The 21,700-nt window shown below is 43.6% G+C and overlaps 1 protein-coding gene across 5 annotated transcripts in view; it reads left to right on the top strand.

Moving 5' to 3' along the window:
* The window catches only part of LOC308322056 (ATP-binding cassette sub-family C member 5), a 50,202-nt gene that overhangs the window by 23,475 nt on the left and 5,027 nt on the right, over positions 1 to 21,700 (top strand). For all 5 annotated transcript variants that reach the window (XM_080773248.1, XM_080773245.1, XM_080773246.1 and 2 more), the window contains 13 exons: positions 2,769 to 2,893; positions 2,994 to 3,066; positions 4,122 to 4,325; positions 4,669 to 4,794; positions 5,141 to 5,249; positions 6,051 to 6,235; positions 6,854 to 7,003; positions 12,143 to 12,272; positions 12,871 to 13,024; positions 14,945 to 15,073; positions 15,848 to 16,034; positions 19,376 to 19,465; positions 21,034 to 21,226. In XM_080773248.1, the coding sequence (XP_080629374.1) occupies positions 2,769 to 2,893; positions 2,994 to 3,066; positions 4,122 to 4,325; positions 4,669 to 4,794; positions 5,141 to 5,249; positions 6,051 to 6,235; positions 6,854 to 7,003; positions 12,143 to 12,272; positions 12,871 to 13,024; positions 14,945 to 15,073; positions 15,848 to 16,034; positions 19,376 to 19,465; positions 21,034 to 21,226 (1,855 nt within the window). The remainder of the gene's footprint in view (positions 1 to 2,768; positions 2,894 to 2,993; positions 3,067 to 4,121; positions 4,326 to 4,668; positions 4,795 to 5,140; positions 5,250 to 6,050; positions 6,236 to 6,853; positions 7,004 to 12,142; positions 12,273 to 12,870; positions 13,025 to 14,944; positions 15,074 to 15,847; positions 16,035 to 19,375; positions 19,466 to 21,033; positions 21,227 to 21,700) is intronic.

Here is a 21,700-nt window from a genome sequence, read left to right as displayed (position 1 = left end):
CCTTTCCTGTCAATCACTACCCAGCTCCGCCCCCCCACCCCTCAAGCCCTCCATACCTCTCCGCCCCCCTCAGAGAAAGGGACTGTTCTTTTTTTTTTGTTCAAGTTGTGTTCAAGTTCACAGCATCTCAGCCATAGCAATGCTGCCAGTGCCAACGCACGCAACTTCTTCTCCTTTTATAACTATTTGTTTATAGTTTATATAAAATGTTATTTATAATAAGACTATCACTGCATGTATGTACTGAGGGGATGGACAACAACATGTATTCTCTGCTGCAAAAGGAGAGGAGACTGGAGCAACACGGACATTTAGAGCCTTTTATTAAGGTGCTGAGTATACAAAACGACTAACGTTTCGACCTTGCGGTCTTCATCAGAGTCCACTCTGATGAAGACCGCAAGGTCGAAACGTAAAAGGCTCTAAATGTCCGTGTTGCTCCAGTCTCCTCTCCTTTTGCAACTTTGATGTCCCTGCACCTGTGAAGCACCGGATCAGCCGTTTTAGGCTTGAGGCGCGTTGGTAGACTCCCTTTGTAACATGTATTCTCTATTCAACGTCATCGTACGAGCAACAGTTGGTAAACAAATAAGGCACGTTCGGAAATACCGCACCGGAGCGCACTCGCCTATTAGTTTGCATTGCACAGTGGGCTCAGTGCGCTATTTCCGAACGCGCCTATGAAACTCCTGCAATATCTCACCCCACGACCACGTCGACATAAACTTGTGTAATGTCATCGATATCATACTCAATGACTATAGCCTATCATTATTCGCCATACTTTTAACGTGGATTATATCACACGAGCGTTGGCTGCGTTGCTATTCCACTGTATCGCATTACAAGAACAATAATGAGCACATGCAATCTACAACAGCTGGTGCACGCCACGAATCAAAGATTAATAATACCATACCATACCATACCATCTTTATTTCTATAGCACATTTAAATAACAACAAGTTGTACCAAAGTGCTTTACAATAAAATAATAAAAATCACAACTTCATTTAAAAACAAACAACATACAGTACACAGTGTCACTTTCAACATCAAAGGCTCATACTATGCTTGGAAAAGCCAAAGAATAAAAATATGTCTTGAGGCGTGATTTAAACACCTGAAGAGTGGGGGCTTGTCTTATGTGCAAGGCAGCTCATTCCAGAGTTTGGGAGCTGCCACTGCAAAAGCCCGGTTTCCTCTGAGCTTCAGCCTTGATTTAGGCACCACCAGGAGAAGCTGGTCAGACAACCTGAGGGTCCTTGTGGGAACATACGGTATGAGTAGTTCAGAGAGATAAATGGGTGCCAAACCATTTAGACATTTAAAAACAAAAAGCAAAACCTTGAAATCAATCCTGTATCGCACAGGAAGCCAATGGAGGGAGGCTAGTACAGGACTAATATGGTCACGTTTACGTGTGCCTGTAAGCAACCGTGCGGCGGCATTCTGGACTAGCTGTAAGCGAGAGATGGAGGCCTGGTTAACTCCAATATACAGGGCATTACAGTAGTCGAGGAGGGATGTCATAAAGGCATGGATAACAGTTTCGAACACAGGGCGGGAAAGACAAGATTTAATCTTTGCCAGCCTTCTAAGCTGGAAGAAGCTCTTTCTGACTGTTTCATTTACCTGTTTGTCCATTTTTAGATCAGAGTCTATCTTAAAGCCTAGATTGGTGGCAATTGGCTTTAAGAAAGGCTCAAGGGGACCCAAATCACCAGGAGGAAACACATTGTTGCTTGGCCCAAACACCATAACTTCGGTCTTGCCGTCGTTATATAATAATAGTCAAACACACAGCTAATGCGGGTAGTGGCAGTGATTGACTATAAATTAAAAGTAGGCTACCATGAAGCACTTCGGAGTGCTGCAGGCGATTGATTTTTTATTGTGAGTCCACTCAAATAGTACTGCACAACAATTTAACACAAATCATTGCAGTATAAATACTTATAGTTGGGATTGGGACACGAATGCTTGGTATTGCTCCTGGGTTCATAAAAAGTTTGGTTGCAAATCCACTCTGAACTTGTCCGAGATTTGAAAAACTTTCTGGGGTGAAATGATGTGCGCACACCAAGAGTCGCTTCTTTGACAACTTGGTTGGAATATCACCATCAAAAATAAAATTCATCCACCTAGAGCGTGAATCTTCATCTAGGCCAGTTGGTGGAAAGTGCAAGGACTTGTGTTGATTGACACAGCCAACAACGGAGCAGATTGCTTTTTCTCTAGAAGCCATTATTATTATTATTATACTGAAACAAAATCGCGGTCAGAATGAGGAAGAAGAGAGGAGAGACCTCAGGTGAGGGGAGGAGAGGGGCGGGGAAGAGAGGAGAGGGGCGGGTAGTAGAATTGGTAGGTAGGGAGCAGAGGAGAGGGGGCGGAGGTTTAGCAGTACATTACGTAGGCCTCCGTCGTCCAACCCACGAGTCATATTTGCATAATTATTCACAAAAGTCCAGACAGCAGAGAATACACTGAATGTTCAAATTTCGTTTTTGGTGAAATTGATGTCAAGAAAAGCCAAAAAACACAATATCTACAAAAATGTGTTTTAAATGTCACAATCCCTTTAAATATAATTGAGTATACTACTGTCACTCTAGTCTGGTTTTAGAAAATATGAAATTGATCTTAATTCATCTGGAAATCAGTTATTTTCAGGCAACAACAAATAATAAATGTAGCTTTATTCTGACCTGAGATCACTCCTTGCCGATTACAGCTAGATTACAGAGTTCTGTACTTTCTCCCAGATGACCCTGCTGGAAGGAAACGTGGCGGCCAGCGGCACCTTCGCTTACGTCTCCCAGCAGGCCTGGATCCTCAACAACTCCCTGAGAGAGAACATCGTGTTTGGACGGAAGTACGACCAAGACAAGTAAGACGATGATGAGCCAGCATTATTAGCTTGTATTGAGGCAGAGTCGGTGTACTGGTCGCCTCATTAAAGTCGACGTCCGTGCTTCTTCCATCCCCAGATACAGTGCTGTCCTGGAGGCCTGCTGTCTCGTCCCTGATCTGGCAGAGCTACCGTACGGAGACATGACTGAGGTACCCTGAGGCTAATTGCACGTCAGTGGGGTTGTTGTTGTTGTTGTTGTGTGGAGCAAACACTTTGTTTCTCAGTATGCGGGTGCAGTTATTTAGTACAGCTTACAGTTTTACAATGAAAACAAAAATTCAACAAAAGATGATGAGCACAGGAGATTCGGCGTGCAAGAATTTGAATTGTCAGCTGAAGTGCAAAGTGAGGATTGTTCCTAGAGTTGTTCCAATACCGATACCAGTATCGGAAAAGATGACTAAAATGCTGATATCGGCGAGTATGGGATTCTACGCCATACCATGTAATTTATCACATGATGATATTTATTTTACAGTCATATGATTGCCTCAGTTGATGATGCGCAAGTGTTTTACAAGCGTAAGTAAGCCTTGCCGAGCCATGAGGCCCATAGGGCAGGAGCCTATCTCCTGTTTCTGTAGCGTGAGGCAGTACACCCCCTGGACATGACTTGGACATGACCCCCAATCTGCAACCCTTGATGCTGAGTGCCAAGGGAGGCACTAGGTCCCATTTTTCACAGTCTTTGGTATGAACCCCGACCTCCCAGTCTCAGGGCGGCCAAACCAGTGTTTTATACTGTTGTACTATTTACATTATTATTTTACTAACTTGTAGCTGCACTTATTATGAAGTTTGATTTGTTCCTAGATTGATGCACACACACACACACACGTAACTCGGCAAAGTGGTGACGATTTTGACGTAGGCTGGTGGTCTTGCGCAATAATGTGTTCTTTCATAGAAATGGGTATTGTACTGTAAATATGACTTGCATGGATGCAAACTAGTGCATGATGTCTGGACAGGCATGCTGTTGGTGTTGTGCCTGGTGACATGTGTGCAAACGGTGTGGTTTGGTAGGAGAAGGCGGACAAAGGATGGGGTGTTGCGCTGGCTATTAGTGTGGCAGGATTACACACTGGTATCGGATCAGTACTTGGTATACTATCGACCGATATGCAAGTTATGGGAATCGGTATCAGGAAGGCGAAAATGGTATCGGTACATATCTAATGGTCTCTTCCTTCTAACTCCCCAGATCGGGGAGAGAGGTGCCAACCTGAGTGGCGGGCAGCGTCAGAGGGTGAGCCTGGCACGCGCCCTGTACAGCGAGCGGCCCATACTGCTGCTGGACGACCCTCTCAGTGCCGTCGATGCCCAGGTGGGCTCCCACCTTTTCCGCAACGTCATCCGTGGAGCCGCCAAGGGCAGGACGGTGCTGTTTGTAACACATCAGCTACAGGTGAATGGATGATCCTCTGAAATTAGCCCTTTAAGACCTGAGGCCGATTCTGCAAATGTCTTCTAAATCCTATAACAGTTTTCTGAAAGACTCATGTTGGCGCTCAACTACTTCATGTCAAGTAAACCCCAAAATTATATTTCTTGACTGCCGCCCCCATCTCAAAATGTTGTTGTTTGTTCCAGGGACACCCCGGAAGCAAAGATTTGAGTTAAAAATGTTTGCTTTATAAAATATATTTTTTTATTTTCATGCTTTAATTTTTTTTTACAGATCTTAGTTCATATGTTGACATACTGTAGTTCATAAGTTGTTCATTCAGCCTCTACCGCTTTATTCCCAGTATCTTTCAGAGTGCGATGACGTCATTCTGATGAAGGACGGGCAGATTGCCGAGCATGGCACCCATGCCCAGTTAATGGGCAAGGATCGTGACTACGCCACTCTATTCAACAGCATGCAACAGGAGGTAAGGCCAGGGGCACACCAGGCACCAGGCCAGCTCTTTGTGCATTAGCTTGCCAATCCACCCCCACCCCTTTCACAATAACATTGTACATTACAATGCTGAATAATTCATAAGCCTGGAGAGGCGAGGCCGATGGCTGGGAAATGTTAATGCATATGAGGCTTTTCATTATTTATGCGCTCATTGATTTACCGGTGTACCCGCTAAAGACCCTGTCACCGATATCTCTGTTCGAATGACTTAGTGGCCATTGTTAACGGATGTCCATGATTTGTGACTGGGGGTCCCCCCCTTTCTTGTGACACTGGCTCTGTTCCATCCTTCCTCCTCCTTCTGGCTCCTTCAGAACCTGGTGAGAAAGAACCTGAAAAACAAGCAGCAAAGGACAGAACAAGCAGAGACCAATCTGCCTGTTGCCACGGTCACAGGACCACAGGTGGAGAAGAAGAAAGGAGGTGAGAGCCACCCTGCCAACCACCCACATCCTGCTGTGAAGTATGTTTCCTTTTTTTCGTGCCTAGGACCCCCAAAATGATTGTATTGTATTATTTGACTGCGGACCTCCCACCTGAAAATATATATTTTTGCCAGCGACCCCCAGAAGAGACGAGTTGTGTTCAACACTAAGAAGTGGCATGAAGTGACGTGCTGTGAGCTTGTATATTTGCTATTTTTGAGAACCATTAGTTTTCTGAAAAACCATGACACAGACACTTTCCCGGTTTTAACGGGTTAAATTGCAAAGCATGTGTTTGAAATTCTTTATTTAGGAATACCCCATTGAGATACAGTATCTCGTTTTCGAGAGGGTCCTAACTACAATCAATACAATACACAAAAAAGGAGAAAACCAAAACACAAAACAAACAAACACAAAAACAGGTTATTACAATATGCAAGCACAATAGCAAAGAGATGGATAATTTGTTCTGTCAGATATCACTGTCACTTCCGTTGGTCAGCATTAGAATACAGTTGATTAAACACATATGTACATATCCAGTGCATACACATACGCATGAAACACATATACACATACATACACATACACATACAGTATACACATTCATGCACATATACATGCATACACACATGTGGGGATTTATTTTTATGTACAATTAAAGATACAGTATAGTCCTACTAGAATAAACTAGAAATGTGTAACAAATAACAATCCTTTCTTCCTTCCTTCCTTCCTTCCTTCCTTCCTTCCTTCCTTCCTTCCTGTCTTGCGGTCTATCATTGCCTTCATGTAGAACAACTGATGAAAGCAGAGGAGAAAGGCTCTGGCGCCGTGGCCTGGTCAGTGTACGCTGCCTACATCAGAGCTGCCGGAGGGCCCGTGGCATTCGCCGTCAACATCTTCTTCTTCCTCGCCACCACCGGAAGCATAGCCTTCAGTAACTGGTGGCTCAGCCACTGGATCAAGCAGGGCAGTGGGGTGAGTCAGGCTGCTTACACCAGTGCTTTGCCCAAAGGGCACACCCATGGGCCGTGGTCAAAATCTCAAAGCATGCCTGTATTCATAGCGAAAATGCCAGATCTACACACAAGCTTGTTGTTCAGTTATGTTTACATAACTATTTTTTTAATTAGTGGGCGACGACAGGTTGAAAGTAATTCAAATATATAGTAATAATGTACTATTTGGAAAAGAACATAGGCACTTAAAAAACGTATCCCATCTAATTTCTCATGTTGCTTTAATGTTTGTTTTTTGTTATAACTTACACAAAGTACTGATATAGCACATTAAAACAATATTCATAATGTTTTGTATTACAAACAAGAAGAATAACGACTATGCACCAGTGAGTCTGTGGCTACCAACTGAGCATTACTCTGAGCATGATTAAAAAAAGTAACGCCTGCCACAGTAAACGTAATTAAAAACAAACGTGAGTCTGCTTTTTTAACAAATGCATTCGGAATAGCAAACCCGACTGACTGCTTTTTTCTGACGCTGTAGCATTGCTTTCTCTCGCTCATTAGAGACAGAAATCTTATTTGGAAAGTAGTGTATTGTTTGTTTAGTTTTCCTTTCTCCATCTACCCCCAGAACACATCATTAATCTTAGTGAATGAAACGGCGGCGGCAAGCAACAGCATGCGGCTCAACCCTCACATCCAGTACTATTCATGTGTTTACGTCCTATCCATGGGGGCTGCTCTAATCTTCAAGACCATGAGAGGGCTGATGTTTGTTAAGGTAAGACGTTGTTCCCCCTCGCTGATGCTCCACCCAAACCCAGGCCTGGTCCTCCTATCTCTGTCCCTGTCTTGTCCTTTGTCGGCTTCGCACCACCATGTCCTCTTAATGAGAAATGGATCCACTGATGGACTCTGGCCTTTGTAGGGAAAAATAAGAACAAGTTGATGTTGCTGTTGTTGTAAAGCCTTGCAGCACTGCTTCCTAATTGTCTGCTCTGTCATTTGTTCAGGTTCTGACAGTTTCAGTGTTATAATTGAAAGTGCCCGTGGGCCAAGTCCATTTATCTTTCCACTGCCCTGACTCACAGGCTTTAGAGGGACACAGTGTGTGTGTTTGTGTTTTTTGTGTGTGTGCGTGTGTGCGCGTGAGTGGCCGACGATAAACCAGCGACGTGGTTTGTGAATGCATGTCCCCCTTTGGGTGCATGTCCCCTTTTCCCAGCTAACCCTTTGTGGCAGCGCATTACAGAGGTTAGCTCCAATTGTTCTAGTGTGCCACTTGAAATAGCTATTTTTTTTTTAAAGATGGCTCAACGTTTTCTCACCCCTAGCTGTGATGAGATATATCGGCTTGTGTTGAATATTCCATTAATAGAATTAATGTGTTCTCTCCTGCCAAAAGTGATTTCTATCCAATTGGCGAGCTGTCTGTCGCATTAGCTTTATGACCTTTACATGTCAGCCTGCCTAAACCTCATTACTATGAAGATTTGACAGCTTGCCTAACACAAGAAACATTCTTCATTGTAACTTTAGCAAGATGGGAACTATAGTAAAAACAGTCTTGGTTGTGTGAGGTCAATGTAATATTATTGTACAGTATATGTATCGCTTAACCTATTTATTTAGACCTGATTCCGATTTTTTTTTAAAGGCTTATAAATCCTACAATCCTGGTATTCTGCAAAACCTATGTTTCTATGTCAGTGGTTCTCAAACTATTTCATATCAAGGACCCCAAAAAATGTGCTGTATTTGGCCGCCGACCACAATCTGAAAATATGTAGTTCCAGGGACTCCCCAGAAGCAAAGTTATAAATTTGAGTTACGTATAAACGTTCACTCTGAAAGAATATATTCAAAGACTTGTGCCACATTTTCAAGATTTTTCAAAAATAGCTAAAGTATAATCTAATGCTTAAAACACCAAAAGGGGTTCCCACCCAGAATGGGTTAAGTAATATCTAATCAAGCAATACATATTGTAGAAGCCAATTCACTGTGTTTTTTGATTATTATTTCTGTTATTATTTAGCCAAGAATATTCTGAAGATACTTGGTTAATTGGGTTAGTGGGTTGGGCATAGACGGGCACGCCTCCAGGCCTAGAGCTTAATTATGGACAGCCTGTGTGGGGAATTCATGCACTTTGTGGATACATGGGCCCTCATTTATCAACCGTGCGTACGCCAAAATATGGGTGCACGCCGAAATTGCCGACATTTTTGACATTTACCATTTCCGGCAAAGCTTGAAATCGAACGTGACAACGTTCAAATCCCACGTCTGGTCGGCAGCTTGCTTACGCTTTTTCCTTGGCTGTTTTTCTGTCGTACACAAGCGGAGCAGCCTTGTCTGAACTGCTGACACTGTCACAGGCATCTAAACATATGTTTTCACTCCTAAAATGTTAATATAAAACGGTATGTGTATGTAAAAAACAAAAGAGAGATTTCCAACTTTACAAGTAATTAAAATCGCGCAATTAAAAACAATATAACATGTTTACAATGTATTAGTTTGTGCTTAATCAAACACTGCTTTACTGGCCTTGTTATGCGAGCGCACTTGTGAGATGATTTTGGAGCGCATGCGGACGCGGTGATGCGGCATATGCGATTATGATATTATTTTAAAAAAAAGGCATGAATGTACAGTGGACTGCACGCCTTTATTTCCAAGTGACGATGACAAGCATATACAGCTTGCCTATTTGTAGTAAGTACTAGCATATGCTATAGGCGTAAGGGGCTTAATCATTCACCATTTATAAGTGCTTAGACAGTTTTGACAGTTCAGATAAAAGCGAGATCATTTTCGGGGGTCGGGAGGACGGGACCGCGGCGTGCGCCGCCAACACATACCAGCACATGCAAGCGGCAAGCCTTCATCTAGCCCTGGTCCAATGCTTACAGCGAGTGTCTCTCTCTGTCAGAGAGAGACACTCGCTGTAAGCATTGGACCAGGGCTAGCCTTCATCCATATGTTTATGATTCGTTCATCAATGATCAAATCACTACATAAACGTTGATTGTGACTGCCTTGACGACATGATAGCCTATCTCTCATGCAGGCATGTCACCCACAGGACTTTAATATCACAGCAGTGCGCAGTATCACGCCTTCGCCGTGCACTGCGCACAAATGGGTAAAATGTATATAGGCCAGCCTACAAACTAATTCCATTCATGGCGATGCGATGTCGATGTACGTGTCATGTAGGTGCGTGCGTGGACATGACAGCAAGGCAAGCGAGGTGAGAGGGAAAGAGACAGGGTAGGCCTACAACTTTATTTAATTCATGCAGGTGTTCGTTCTTTATTTAACAAGACACCAGTGGGCTTGCAAGTTGCGTGTGCTTCTGCGTGTGTGTGTGTGTGTGTGTGTGTGTGTGTGTGAGAGAGGTGCGTGAGGCGGGCAAGGCACGGGAGAAACCTTTTTTCCATGGTTTCCATGGTTCCCACAGGTCGTATTTCATGTGTTCAGTCGCAAAAACGAGGGCGAGGCTTGATTTCATAGGGCGTGCCAGATAGATTTCAGCCGTCACATTTATTAACGTCAGGACGAAATTAATGGGTGCATCAGTGAGTTTGTTATACAAAAGGTCGAAAGTTGACAAACTAGCACTTACACATATTAATATTACGTTGACCTCACACAACAAACAACTTTTTCACTGTGAATAGTTTAAATGAATGTTTCTTGCGTCAGGTGTCAGGCAAATAAAAATAACGAATATCTATTCAAAAGTAGAATACTGTTGCTGTCGGTCAGATACCTCCTATCTCCATAGTTTTTTTTGAGGCCCTACTCATACTAAAGCATCACACAAATCCATTAAAGTAGCAGATCTACAATCTCCAAACATGGCACAAAGTAACGTGGTTTTAGCTTGTAGATATGCTACTTTTGCTATATTTGTACACACAGTTTTGGACACATGAGGTTTCCACCTGACAGAGATGATATTAGTATTAGTACGGTAATATCTGTGTAATCTATGCATGCATTGAACTTGTGAATTTGTGACGTGCGTTAACATTTATGACCGTCATTAAGTGGAATTGAGAGACATTCATTTTACATCATGCAGAACGTAGAAGGAAGAGTGGCAGGAGTGAAGGGATCACATGGAAAAGGAACAGTGTATTTGACAGAGAGAGGCCCAGGGTATGGAATGTGTAAGGAACAATGTAAAGGAACAGTGTATTTGACAGAGAGAGGCCCAGGGTATGGAATGTGTAAGGAACAGTGAAAAGGAACAGTGTATTTGACAGAGAGCCCCAGGGTAAAAGGAACATTGTATTTGACAGAGGGAGGCCCAGGGTATGGAATGTGTAAGCGGTCAGTCATATGTGGATGACCATATGTACCTAGTCTCGCGTAGCCAGACAACTATTCCACAATCTCTGAATGCTATATAGTTTTGGCTGCCGGTGCTGCACCAAGTGAGGGGATGCGTCACATCCGTTTTATTGCTTACTCATGGAAAGAGCTTCCATTCTCCATATTCAGACCGCAGCCATCTTGCCAGCAAGGTGATACCCCTAGGTGACACTTCCCATAGACAGCCCATTCATCCAAACAGAAAAGTCTTCTCTAATTATATTAAACAACGTCAAAATCACCAACATTGCAGCTGTAGGGAAAGCTTGAATTATCCTCTTTCAATCTGTAAAGTGTTTGTTTCATAAAAATCCGCCGTAGACATTTTATGAGCTACTTCCTGATGCTTTTTGGAGTTTGGAAGTGATCGTTGACTATCACTCAACGGCCCATGCGTACCACCTGTTTTGAATGTGAACATAATGCAGGAGGCAGCAGGAGGTTGCTTTACTGATAACGAGCGCTTCCATACTTTGATACTTAGAAATGAATCATCTGCAAGGAATTTCTTGACAGGAAGTAGCTCATAAAATGTCTACGGTGGATTTTTAATTAACAAAAACTTTACAGATTGAAAACCTTGCTGGCAAGATGGCTGTGGTCTGAATATGGAGAATTCTCCGGACTGTATGACGTAAACATTTGGAATTTGCGAGAGGCAACTGTATTTGACCATCTAAAGCAGGAACAATAGAGCACCAAAGTTTGACATTACTGCTACTAGAGGGCGCTATTGGAAATCCCACAGGGTGATCTTCATTCAGATCATGTCATATAAGAACTGTGTTCCGCCTGGCGACTTTACTCATATGGATATGAAGCAGTAAATATTTTTGAGTGGTGCAACCACTCCTACAACCAGCAATGTCCGTGTACCTGTGTGTAGTCATGAGCACGATCGGTGTGCGCATGCGTGAAATTGGAACGACATGAGTATGTGACTTATTAATACCAGTAGGGGGCGCCAGAAACGGAGAGGGGGGTATGCTGTGCCTGCTGCCTGCTAATGAGAGAGAGAGCGAGAGAGAGAGAGGAGGGGGGGGGGGGGGGGAGAGGGGAGTTGCACCACTCGGTTCACACAGGTGTGATTTTTCTTTTTCAATAAACACAGACGTTCTGAAATGTAACTCATTCATAACGTCATGTGGTTTTGTCATTGTCACATACCTGACAAAACCACATTTGTTTATTTTTGGAACACAGTTCTTATATGACGCAATCTGAGATTTGCCTGTGGGAAATCCAATACAAAACATAACGCTGTGACTGCAGGGTTGCGGGAGTGACGTCGGGACGTCGGGTACACAGTGAACTGAGTTAGTCATTTGGTGGCAGAGGTAAAGTCCCTATGTTGCAAGTACAAGTGGAGTCTCAAGTCTCAAGTGCCATGTGTCCTCTGTGTGGCTCCAAAATCAAACACTGCTCGTGGCTGTTGTCTGTGGTGACATTGCACAGTAAAGACTTGTTGCTCTTGGTGTGTGTGTGTGTGTGTGTGTGTGTGTGCGTGTGCGTGTGCGTGTGTGATGTACAGTGTACAGTGAAGGCTGCCTCTGTGCTCCATGACAAGCTGTTCTGGCGGCTCCTCCTCAGCCCCATGCATTTCTTCGACACAACACCACTGGGCCGCATTCTGACCCGCTTCTCCAGAGACATGGATGAAGGTTAGTACAGACTGGTGCTCCTGGCCTGACTCCCCACAGGATTCTGAGTGAGCCAGTGAAGTCTGCATATAGAAGGAGTCGTGTTGTAGCACACACAGTCACGGTGTGATTTGACAAAGGGCCTTTCCCCAAGTGAGCCATTCTGTTTTTTTGTTTGGTCTTTTTACTCGACATGTATGTGTGTTTCTGTCTATTGTTTACACGTTTTATGCGAGCAGACAACTCTTTGCATACATCCTGCCCTACACAATGTGAGTAAAAGTAAGTAGCTTCATGTGGCTATTTAATTCAGGAGCCTAACTCGTGTTTCTGTATATAGTCATGTACACCCCCTGGACATGACACTAGTATGTCACAGGGACTTACCCCCAATCAAACCCTCGCCTGTCGGGGGTGGGCCCGCTGACCAGCCTTGCGTGGGGGCCTACTGATGTCTAGTTACGTGGCTGAATCAATTAATTAATTTATACATTTAAAAAACACACTTATTGATTACTTAATTATCAAAAAAGTGATCAATAGAAATAATCACTCCGAAAACAACCGATAGTTTCAGCCCTAAACATCTGATACAACTCGATCACCTCTCCTCCCACAGTGGACGTGCGTCTGATCATGCAGTCTGAGATGCTGCTCCAGAACCTCACGCTGGTCGCCTTCTGCCTGGGCATGTTGGGCATCGTCTTCCCTTGGTTCCTGATCTCCATCGTGCCCCTGGGAGCCTTCCTCTGTATCGTCAACCGTGTCGCCAGGTATGTCTTTCTTGAGCTCTCAATAATGGGTGATGATGATAGTTTATGATATTGCTATTGATGAGTCTCATGCATCTATACTTTACATGCTGCTAAAGTATAGGCTGGAGACAGAAAAAAATACATTTTATACAGATATTTTATACTCAATCATGAACAGTCGTAGAATATTTATGCTTATTGCTTCTGTTTTTGTGAATAATTGGTTGCACGGCTTGTTCCTCGGGCAAATTCGCCATTGTAAACAATGGGGCGCAATTTCGCAGAACCCTTTGCACGCCGGCGCGACGGACCTTTTTGCGATGACGTCATCAAAACGCGTCTCATATCCCATTCTGTCCGGTGGATTGCCCGTTTGACTGATTCAAAACGTGGACACACGGCCTGGGCCTTGGCTCAATGGTCCAGGCACCTTGGCTGGTAATCCAGTCTGGCAGTGTGCCGCGGGTTCGACTCCCGATCCCGACGGCCTTTACTGCATGTCTTCCCCCCATCTCTCTCCCCATTTCCTGTCAGCCTACTGTCTGTCCCTCCATAAAAAAATATAAAATAATGGCGAAAGCCACAAAAAAAACATGTACACACACACACACACACACACACACACACACACACACACACACACACACACACACACACACACACCCCTGGCATCAATCACCCTCATGTCAATCGTCTTGACAGAGGATCAAATATCATGCAAAATCACGAGGACCCCTGCATTTGAATAAGTGGATTTTCGTGTGAAATCACCTTCTCCGAAAAGCGGTCAACGGTGAAGTGAAACTGCCTGGGGCATAAACAGTGCAACGCAGCCTCAGAGTGAGGAAGAGTCATGTTCTCTCTCCTCTACTTTTATGAGAAAACAGGGATGAGTCATGGAGCGATTGTTGGTCTGATTGCATCATCCATCCTATCTGTTGTGTCTAAAAGTAGAAAGCCACCACACCTTTTGTCAATAAGCCCCCCCCCCCCCCCGCCCTCTCTCCATCCCTCTGTCCCTCTCTCACTTCCCTGTGGACCGGAGGTCTAGTGGCCTCTCTGGCTGCCCAGCGTATCGTGTGTCTGTGGGTGACGGTGCTCATAAGCTCGTAATACCACACATAAATCAGACGGTGCGCGGCGGAGGCCAGAAAATGGCTAGTGCTCTCTGCCAGGAAATGGCAGTTCTGTCCTCAACAGAATTACCTCCTGTCCCCCGCCTGCACCCCTGTCATCATTGTCCACTGGGCTGGCACACAACCACACCATCATTGGAGTTAATGCCTTTTCCATGCCCTCATTCCTCTGCGGTGCCTTGCCCTTCAGCTAGAATGTCTGAACTCTTCCAAGAAAAGTAGAGATTGTGTAGTAGGAAGGAAGTAGTAATAGTTCATGTAATGTTTTTTCTTTTTTGGCTTTTGGTAAAAATGAAATTGCTCCTAGAAAAGACATCATTCTGGCCAAGTGGTTATGGCGCAAAATGTCCCTGGTTCGATTAACGGACGGACGGACCATTTGCTGTATGTCATTCCCCTACTCTCTTGCTCTCCGCATTTCTTGTCTCTCTTCACTGCCTCTAATAAAATAACTTAAAATGCCCCCCAAAATAATTGTATTCACATTAAGAAATTGCATTTCTGACAAAATGTATAAAACATTGTTATGGATGGTAATGAAGACAACTTTAAATACAAAGAATGCCATTTACTGTAAATACCTTGTAACAGCTTTTTTTCTTTTTTTAAAGCTGTTATAATAATAATAATTGTTCAAAAACATCAAGTATTAGCGGCCTGTGTTGTCAGTGCAGGTAGGCAACAACGGAACATGAGCACACGTACATGTATGACTGACATAGAGAATAAGACGCCTTGACAGCATTGCACGCTCACTGGCATCCTTAACGTACCCCATCCTGTGTGTGTCTCCACTTTTCAGGATTCTGATCCGAGAGCTAAAGCGCTTGGAGAACATCAGCCAATCCCCCTTCATCTCTCACATCACCAGCAGCCTGCAGGGGCTCTCTACCATCCATGCCTATGGCAGAGGAGATGACTTCCTCCAGAGGTCAGAACAACAAACCATTCACCCACAGATACACTGTTATCTACAGTATCTATTCCCTGTTTGTTGTCACAGAGACATAGTGAGATAGTGTGTTGTTAACCACTTAAACCCTTTAAACTTTGTTGACCAAAACAATATGCAGTAATCCTGGTCTCTAAACTGCCTCCCCCTGGCCAGCCGGGGTGCCTGATGGAGGGGAAAGGAACTGTTTGGAATAACGTGTTCCTTCCACGTGCTACGTCCAACCAGGGAAACTCCCCCCTGTCAGGTGTAAAGGAGCAACTTGGACACTCAGGCATGAAGGAAGCATGAGTTCAAGTCCGTTGCTCTCCCCATGTCCCCCATATATGGGGATTAGGTTGGCGGAGGGTGTGTAGAGCCCAGGATCACATTAGATAATTGACACGGGTGAAAAATGGGTTAAGAATTTGTGGGATAAAAAAGAAAAATAAACGTTGTTGACCAAGGGTCCCACAGGGGTCTGCACACTGGGTCCCTTGGTTTCAAATATAACTAACTGAATATTATAAACGACACAGAGCCAACTTCCTGACAGAATCCCTGGGCCACAACATTGTCGTGTCATTTCTATATTTCTTTCCCTTTTTTACACCTACAGTGCCCAAAATAGGGATCGATTATTGTATAAAACTATCGATAACTTTCTTGATTATCAATTACTTTTTATAATGGATTAAGTGGATTGGTGTGATTAACTTTTTGCACCCCTATCTGTATCTATATCTGTATCTGTATCTGTATCTTTCTGTCCAGGTACCAGGAACTGTTGGACACCAACCAGGCGTCCCACTACCTCTTCAGCTGCGCTATGCGCTGGCTGGCCGTCCGCCTGGACCTCATCAGCATCACGCTCATCACGTCCGTAGCTCTTCTCATCGTCTGCATGCACAACCAGATCACCCCGGCCTACGCAGGCCTGGCCATATCATATGCTGTGCAGGTACACACTAATGCACTACAAACTACACCATATCATATGCTGTGCAGGTACACACTACTACAAACTACACCATATCATATGCTGTGCAGGTACACACTACAAACTACACCATATCATATGCGGAGCAGGTACACACTACTACAAACTACACCATATCATATGCTGTGCAGGTACACACTAATGCACTACAACAAACTACACCATATCATATGCGGAGCAGGTACACACTACTACAAACTACCGATACACCATATCATATGCTGTGCAGGTACACACTAATGCACTACAAACTACACCATATCATATGCTGTGCAGGTACACACTAATGCACTACAAACTACACCATATCATATGCTGTGCAGGTACACACTACTACAAACTACACCATATCATACAGTATGCTGTGCAGGTACACACTACTACAAACTACACCATATCATATGCTGTGCAGGTACACACTACTACAAACTACACCATATCATATGCTGTGCAGGTACACACTACTACAAACTACACCATATCATATGATGTGCAGGTACACACTACTACAAACTACACCATATCATATGCTGTGCAGGTACACACTAATGCACTACAAACTACACCATATCATATGCTTGCACGAGACGCGGCCTGGCAAACCATTTCACTTCACGCATGTCCACAACATTAAGATGTGGTCACCGGTCACATTTAAACATTTCACTTCACCTTCCACATTAAGATAAGTGGTCAGTCACATAATCCAAATTCACAGTAACAGCCCTGTTTGGTTTTGATTTAAGAATTAGCTGCAGTAGATTGAAAAAAGAAAACATTATTCCACTGCTGGCTGCCTTCTCTTGCTTTAGTCCAACCAACAGCATCCCCTTTGAAAAAGGAAAGGTAACTACGAAAGATTCACACGGGTCTGGGTACCTGTCCGTCAGAACAGCGGCCAGTCATTAGGTCCATACTCCATGGTACACACTAACACACTACAAACTACATTATATCATCTGCCATGCAAGTACACACTAACTTTACTTTTCCTAGATTTTAAAATATGTTTTCAATGTTGTTGTTGTTGTTGTTTTTTTTTTTTTTTTTTATATAAAATAGCTGATCTACAAGCTTGCAACGTGGCACAAAATGACGTGTTTTGCGATTGTCATCTGCTATTTTCACTAGTTTGCGTCTTGGGCAAACGGTCTAGTCTTTCTTTTGGGTCTCGACCTGAAAGGTCTGGGAACCACTGAACTACACCATATGATAGGCCGTGCAGGTACCGTACACACATCATGACATGCACTGTCGGGCGGAAACCTTATGTCCAAAACCCAATACTTTTCAGTGAATGTTAAAAAATAAACTGCGTTTCAATGAATCCAACATATTTATTATTTAGGTACAAAGAGAAGTCCAATGCACTTCAGTCAGTTAAAGGTAGAAGTGCTCAGTGCTCAGCTCAGGGACAACTTGAATCAGGAAGAAAAATACCGTGGCACTTCAGAAGAGACTACCCAAATACAATTCTGGAGCTCTCGACTGGTCTGCAGTACGTATTTATTATTTTGCAGGGCTGACTGACGTTTGGACTTGCGTCTTCCTCAAAGTCAAACAGTTATTATTTAGTCACAGGTTCTTTGTTAATACTTTTCATTGGTTCAATATTTATAAAACTCCTAGATAGACGTAAGCACTTTCAACCTGGCATCCCTATTTTGGGCATGGGAAAATGTTCAAAACATTTCAGAAATGTTTTGAACAAAAATAGTCAGACGTCAGAAGAACGCAACGTGTTCTGAGCTTGTAGATCAGCGTTTTGTTTTGCTACTTTTGCATCATATGATGATGTATAAAATTGTGCATGCCATTTATGAAAAAAATTAAAAAGGATTCTGGCAGTACATGCACATATTTAAGTCAAGATGGGGGGATGGGGGGGTGAAGTGTAAAGGTTACGGAAGAGGGCTTGTGACTGGAATGTATTTTGTGAGAAATCCCACATTAACTATTCCAAAGACAGAAGAAGAGAAGGACTTTCTACTCCCTCGATAATAACTTCCAAGGTGGCCTTGAATACGACATGTAACTGTACTCATCAGGCAAACGGAACAGAAGGTTGTTGTTGTCGTTGTTGTGAGTGTAGCTGTACAAACACGAAGCAGGGCATTTCTGAAAAAGGAGCGAGCAAAACGAACGCTGTGTGCGTGCCAAGCAAAAACTTGTCCCTGCCTGCATAAATAAAGGTTTGAAGAACAGCGTGCCCAGACCAGTGCTAAAAAGAATGCATCTTCCCTCTTTTGTTTGGCTCTTTGGGATTGGCTTTATTGTAGTTCTTGTAATGCTGTGTTTTGTTTATTATTTCATCCATTGTTGAATTGCCGCAGGGTGCGGCATTGCCTTGAGAGCTGTGAATTGAAATTGATTGAATGCACGTTAAAAATGAGCCATGTCAGCAAATCTGCCCGTTGCGTTGTAAATTTTGATGGGTTTTACGGCTCGTTCATTGTGGGGCGTTACCGTGCACTTAGAATCTTAGATGGAGAGTGTTTGTTAGTAATTGGGCTCGAGGGTGTTAATCATTAACCTCTCTCTGTCTGTCTCTCTTTCCTTTTCTATTGTTCTCTCCGGCTCTCTGTCACTGTCATTATAGTCAACAATTTTCAAGAATAGCAGATATTTAAAGCTCACAACAACACAAGTCTCGATGCACTCATTGTAAGCTTGTAGATAGTGCTGTTTTTTGTCGTACAACAAAGTGTATATAGGGCTTAACCACTCAATTTAAGTGGTTATACTCAATTGAGTCTCCTCGCTGGTCAATTTGTTTCGGTGAACTTCTTGTTTAAAGGCAATGAAACAATGGGAATTAGTTAGGTACCGGTATAATAGTGGAAAAGAAACACACCCGTGTGAAGTGAGAGGCACTCTAATCACCATACATTCATCATCAAGACTGGTGGTCCCTTTTTTGACCAAGGATTCCCACCGACATACATATGCCCGATTTGCTCAGACACATATATGATGTAAATTCTCCATTAATTGTCAATAGCATTTAACCCATTTCGGGCGGGAACCCCTTTTGGTGTTCTAAGCGTAATGGAACAACATATTTTCAGATGGGGGTCGGCGGCCAAATACATATAATCTTGGGGGTCCTTGACATGAAAATGTTTTAGAACCACTGACATAGAAACATGGGTTTTTCAGAAAACTGCCAGGATTTAAAAGACATTTGTAGAATCGTCCTCAGGTCTAAATGGGTTTGTGTTGAGACAGAATCCACACTATAGCTGTTTATAGGAGGGGCTCTCTAGCAACCCTCAATAATTGGTACTGCCTGTCTTCCGCAGCTGACTGGCTTGTTCCAGTTCACCGTGAGGCTGCTGTCAGAGACGGAGGCTCGCTTCACGTCGGTCGAGCGGATCAATCATTATATAAAGGTAAGAGCAGCAGCGCGGCCAAATGTCACTCCTCCCTGTGGAATGAAACGCACCGTTGGCTATACCACAGGGATAGTATAGTATATGGTCTCTGTCGGGTGGAAACCTCATGTGTCCAAAACTGTTACTTTTCAGGATTCAAATAAAAAAACGGCAGAAGTAGCAGATGGACGAGCTCAAACCGAGCTTGCGGCTCTGCTGCTTTTGTGTGATGCTGTAGTGTAGTGTGATCAAGTACGACGGTCATTTTACGAAAGAACATAGACGTAAAAAAGTTAGAATATTGAGATTTCTGCCTGAACGATGTACACATATGCACACATGGCATGGAATAACACACACACACACACACACACACACACACACACACACTGTACAGATTAAAGAAGGACTCAAGGCAGTCTCGGACAGCTGTGCGTGTGTGCGTGAGTGCGATAAGCCCAGCAGGAAGCAGATGGAGTCAAGTGTGTGCACACTTCACATGACAAGGCATTTTTCTCCTAACAGCCATCAGACCGGAAAAGTCGATCAATTTGTTCTTGCCAGGAGATGCTCCTCCTGGAAGGAGCAGATCTGTGAATTACTCTGTTAACACTGCAGGTAGTTGGAAGGGATATAAGGGGCCACTGTTCACTGCTAGGCCTGTCAAATTTATTCGATAATTGCCCGGTGGTAATTATTGGAGATAATTACTTTCCCTTTCTTTCCTTCTTTCACTTTTTTTTGCATAATCATCAGAATCCTTTTTCCATTCCTCTGTATGAATTCACCTGTTGAAAAATGTCTGCATCTTTCCACTCTTTTAAAAAAAGTGGAAATGCTCACGAGTCGACATTGTGAGTTTGTTGTTTTGTTTCCACACTGTTTTCATCCGCAGCCTGACAGCATGTTGCGTGTTTGAATCCCAATCACTGTTTTCATCTGCAGCCTGACAGCATGTCGCGTGTTTGAATCCCAATCACACTGTTTTCATCCGCAGCCTGACAGCATGTCGCGTGTTTGAATCCCAATCACTGTTTTCATCCACAGGCTGACATCATGTCGCGTGTTTGAATCCCAATCACTGTTTTCATCCGCAGCCTGACAGCATGTCGCGTGTTTGAATCCCAATCACTGTTTTCATCCGCAGCCTCCCCATTTCCTGTCAGTCTACTGTCTATTACTCTAAATAAAGGCATAATCTTAAAAAAATGTATAATTATGAAATATAAGGACTGTATTTGGCCATGTTACATTATTCATTCTGATTATTGGTACCGGTCATTATCAGTCATTGACTCAATTACAATTTACATTTAAATTAAAAGAGCAACTTTATTTGAACTAGTATGACAATGTTTCATAGGTTCTTCAGGTCAGTTTAGCCAGCATAAAAGGCAAAGACACATTTAATTTGTGTGCATGTGCTCCAATGTCCAATCCCAGAAAACACGATTCAATCATTAATCGCAGTTTCTTTTTGTATGACAATTGATTAATTGTCAAGTAAAATCTGCACGATTGTGACAGCCAGCCCCAAGTCCCAGCAGAGACCTTAGTCTCTCTCTCTCTCTCTCTTCTCCTCCCAGAGTTTGGAGAGCGAGGCTCCCAGACGGAGTCCAGAGCCGTCCGCTCCTGCCCCCTGCTGGCCTCACCAGGGAAGGATCTCCTTCCAGGACGTGGAGATGCGTTACCGTGACGACCTACCTCTGGTGCTGAAGAAGCTGTCCTTTGACATCCAACCCGAGGAGATGGTCGGCATCGTGGGCCGCACCGGCTCAGGTGTGAATGAAGCGCCGCCACCAACGCCTTCCCATTCCTTCACGTTTTATGTTTCATGTCCAACTGGCCGTGTGAACTCTAGCATCCCTGTTCCAGGCATGTCACATTAGGCACGCATTCGCCGACAATGGCACATCCACAAACATGCGATCCGTTGTGAGCTTGTAGATCAGCTATTTTCAGCGAAGAGATACGATGTAGAGGGAAAAAAGGAGTATACAGTAAGTATTAGACCCTGATCAGCTGAAGTATATAGGGTTTAAATTGTTAAGGTGAGCTTTATCTCTCACTGTATATGCAAACTAAAGTACAGTAAAGAATAGTGCAAATCTTTAGTTTTCGTTCTTCAACATTGTAGCAGCGAACATAACATTAAATAATAATATATTTACGTAAATAAGTATGCACTATGCAATAATTATGCACGGTGCAGGCACGGCGCCAGGATGAAATGATTGAGGGGTCAATTGAGAT

The sequence above is a fragment of the Protomyctophum bolini genome (genome assembly GCF_963924005.1).
Source record: "Protomyctophum bolini genome assembly, chromosome: 10".
NCBI lineage: Eukaryota > Metazoa > Chordata > Actinopteri > Myctophiformes > Myctophidae > Protomyctophum > Protomyctophum bolini.
Note: the sequence above shows the minus strand (reverse complement) of the source record. Positions and strands in the feature narration are given on the sequence as shown.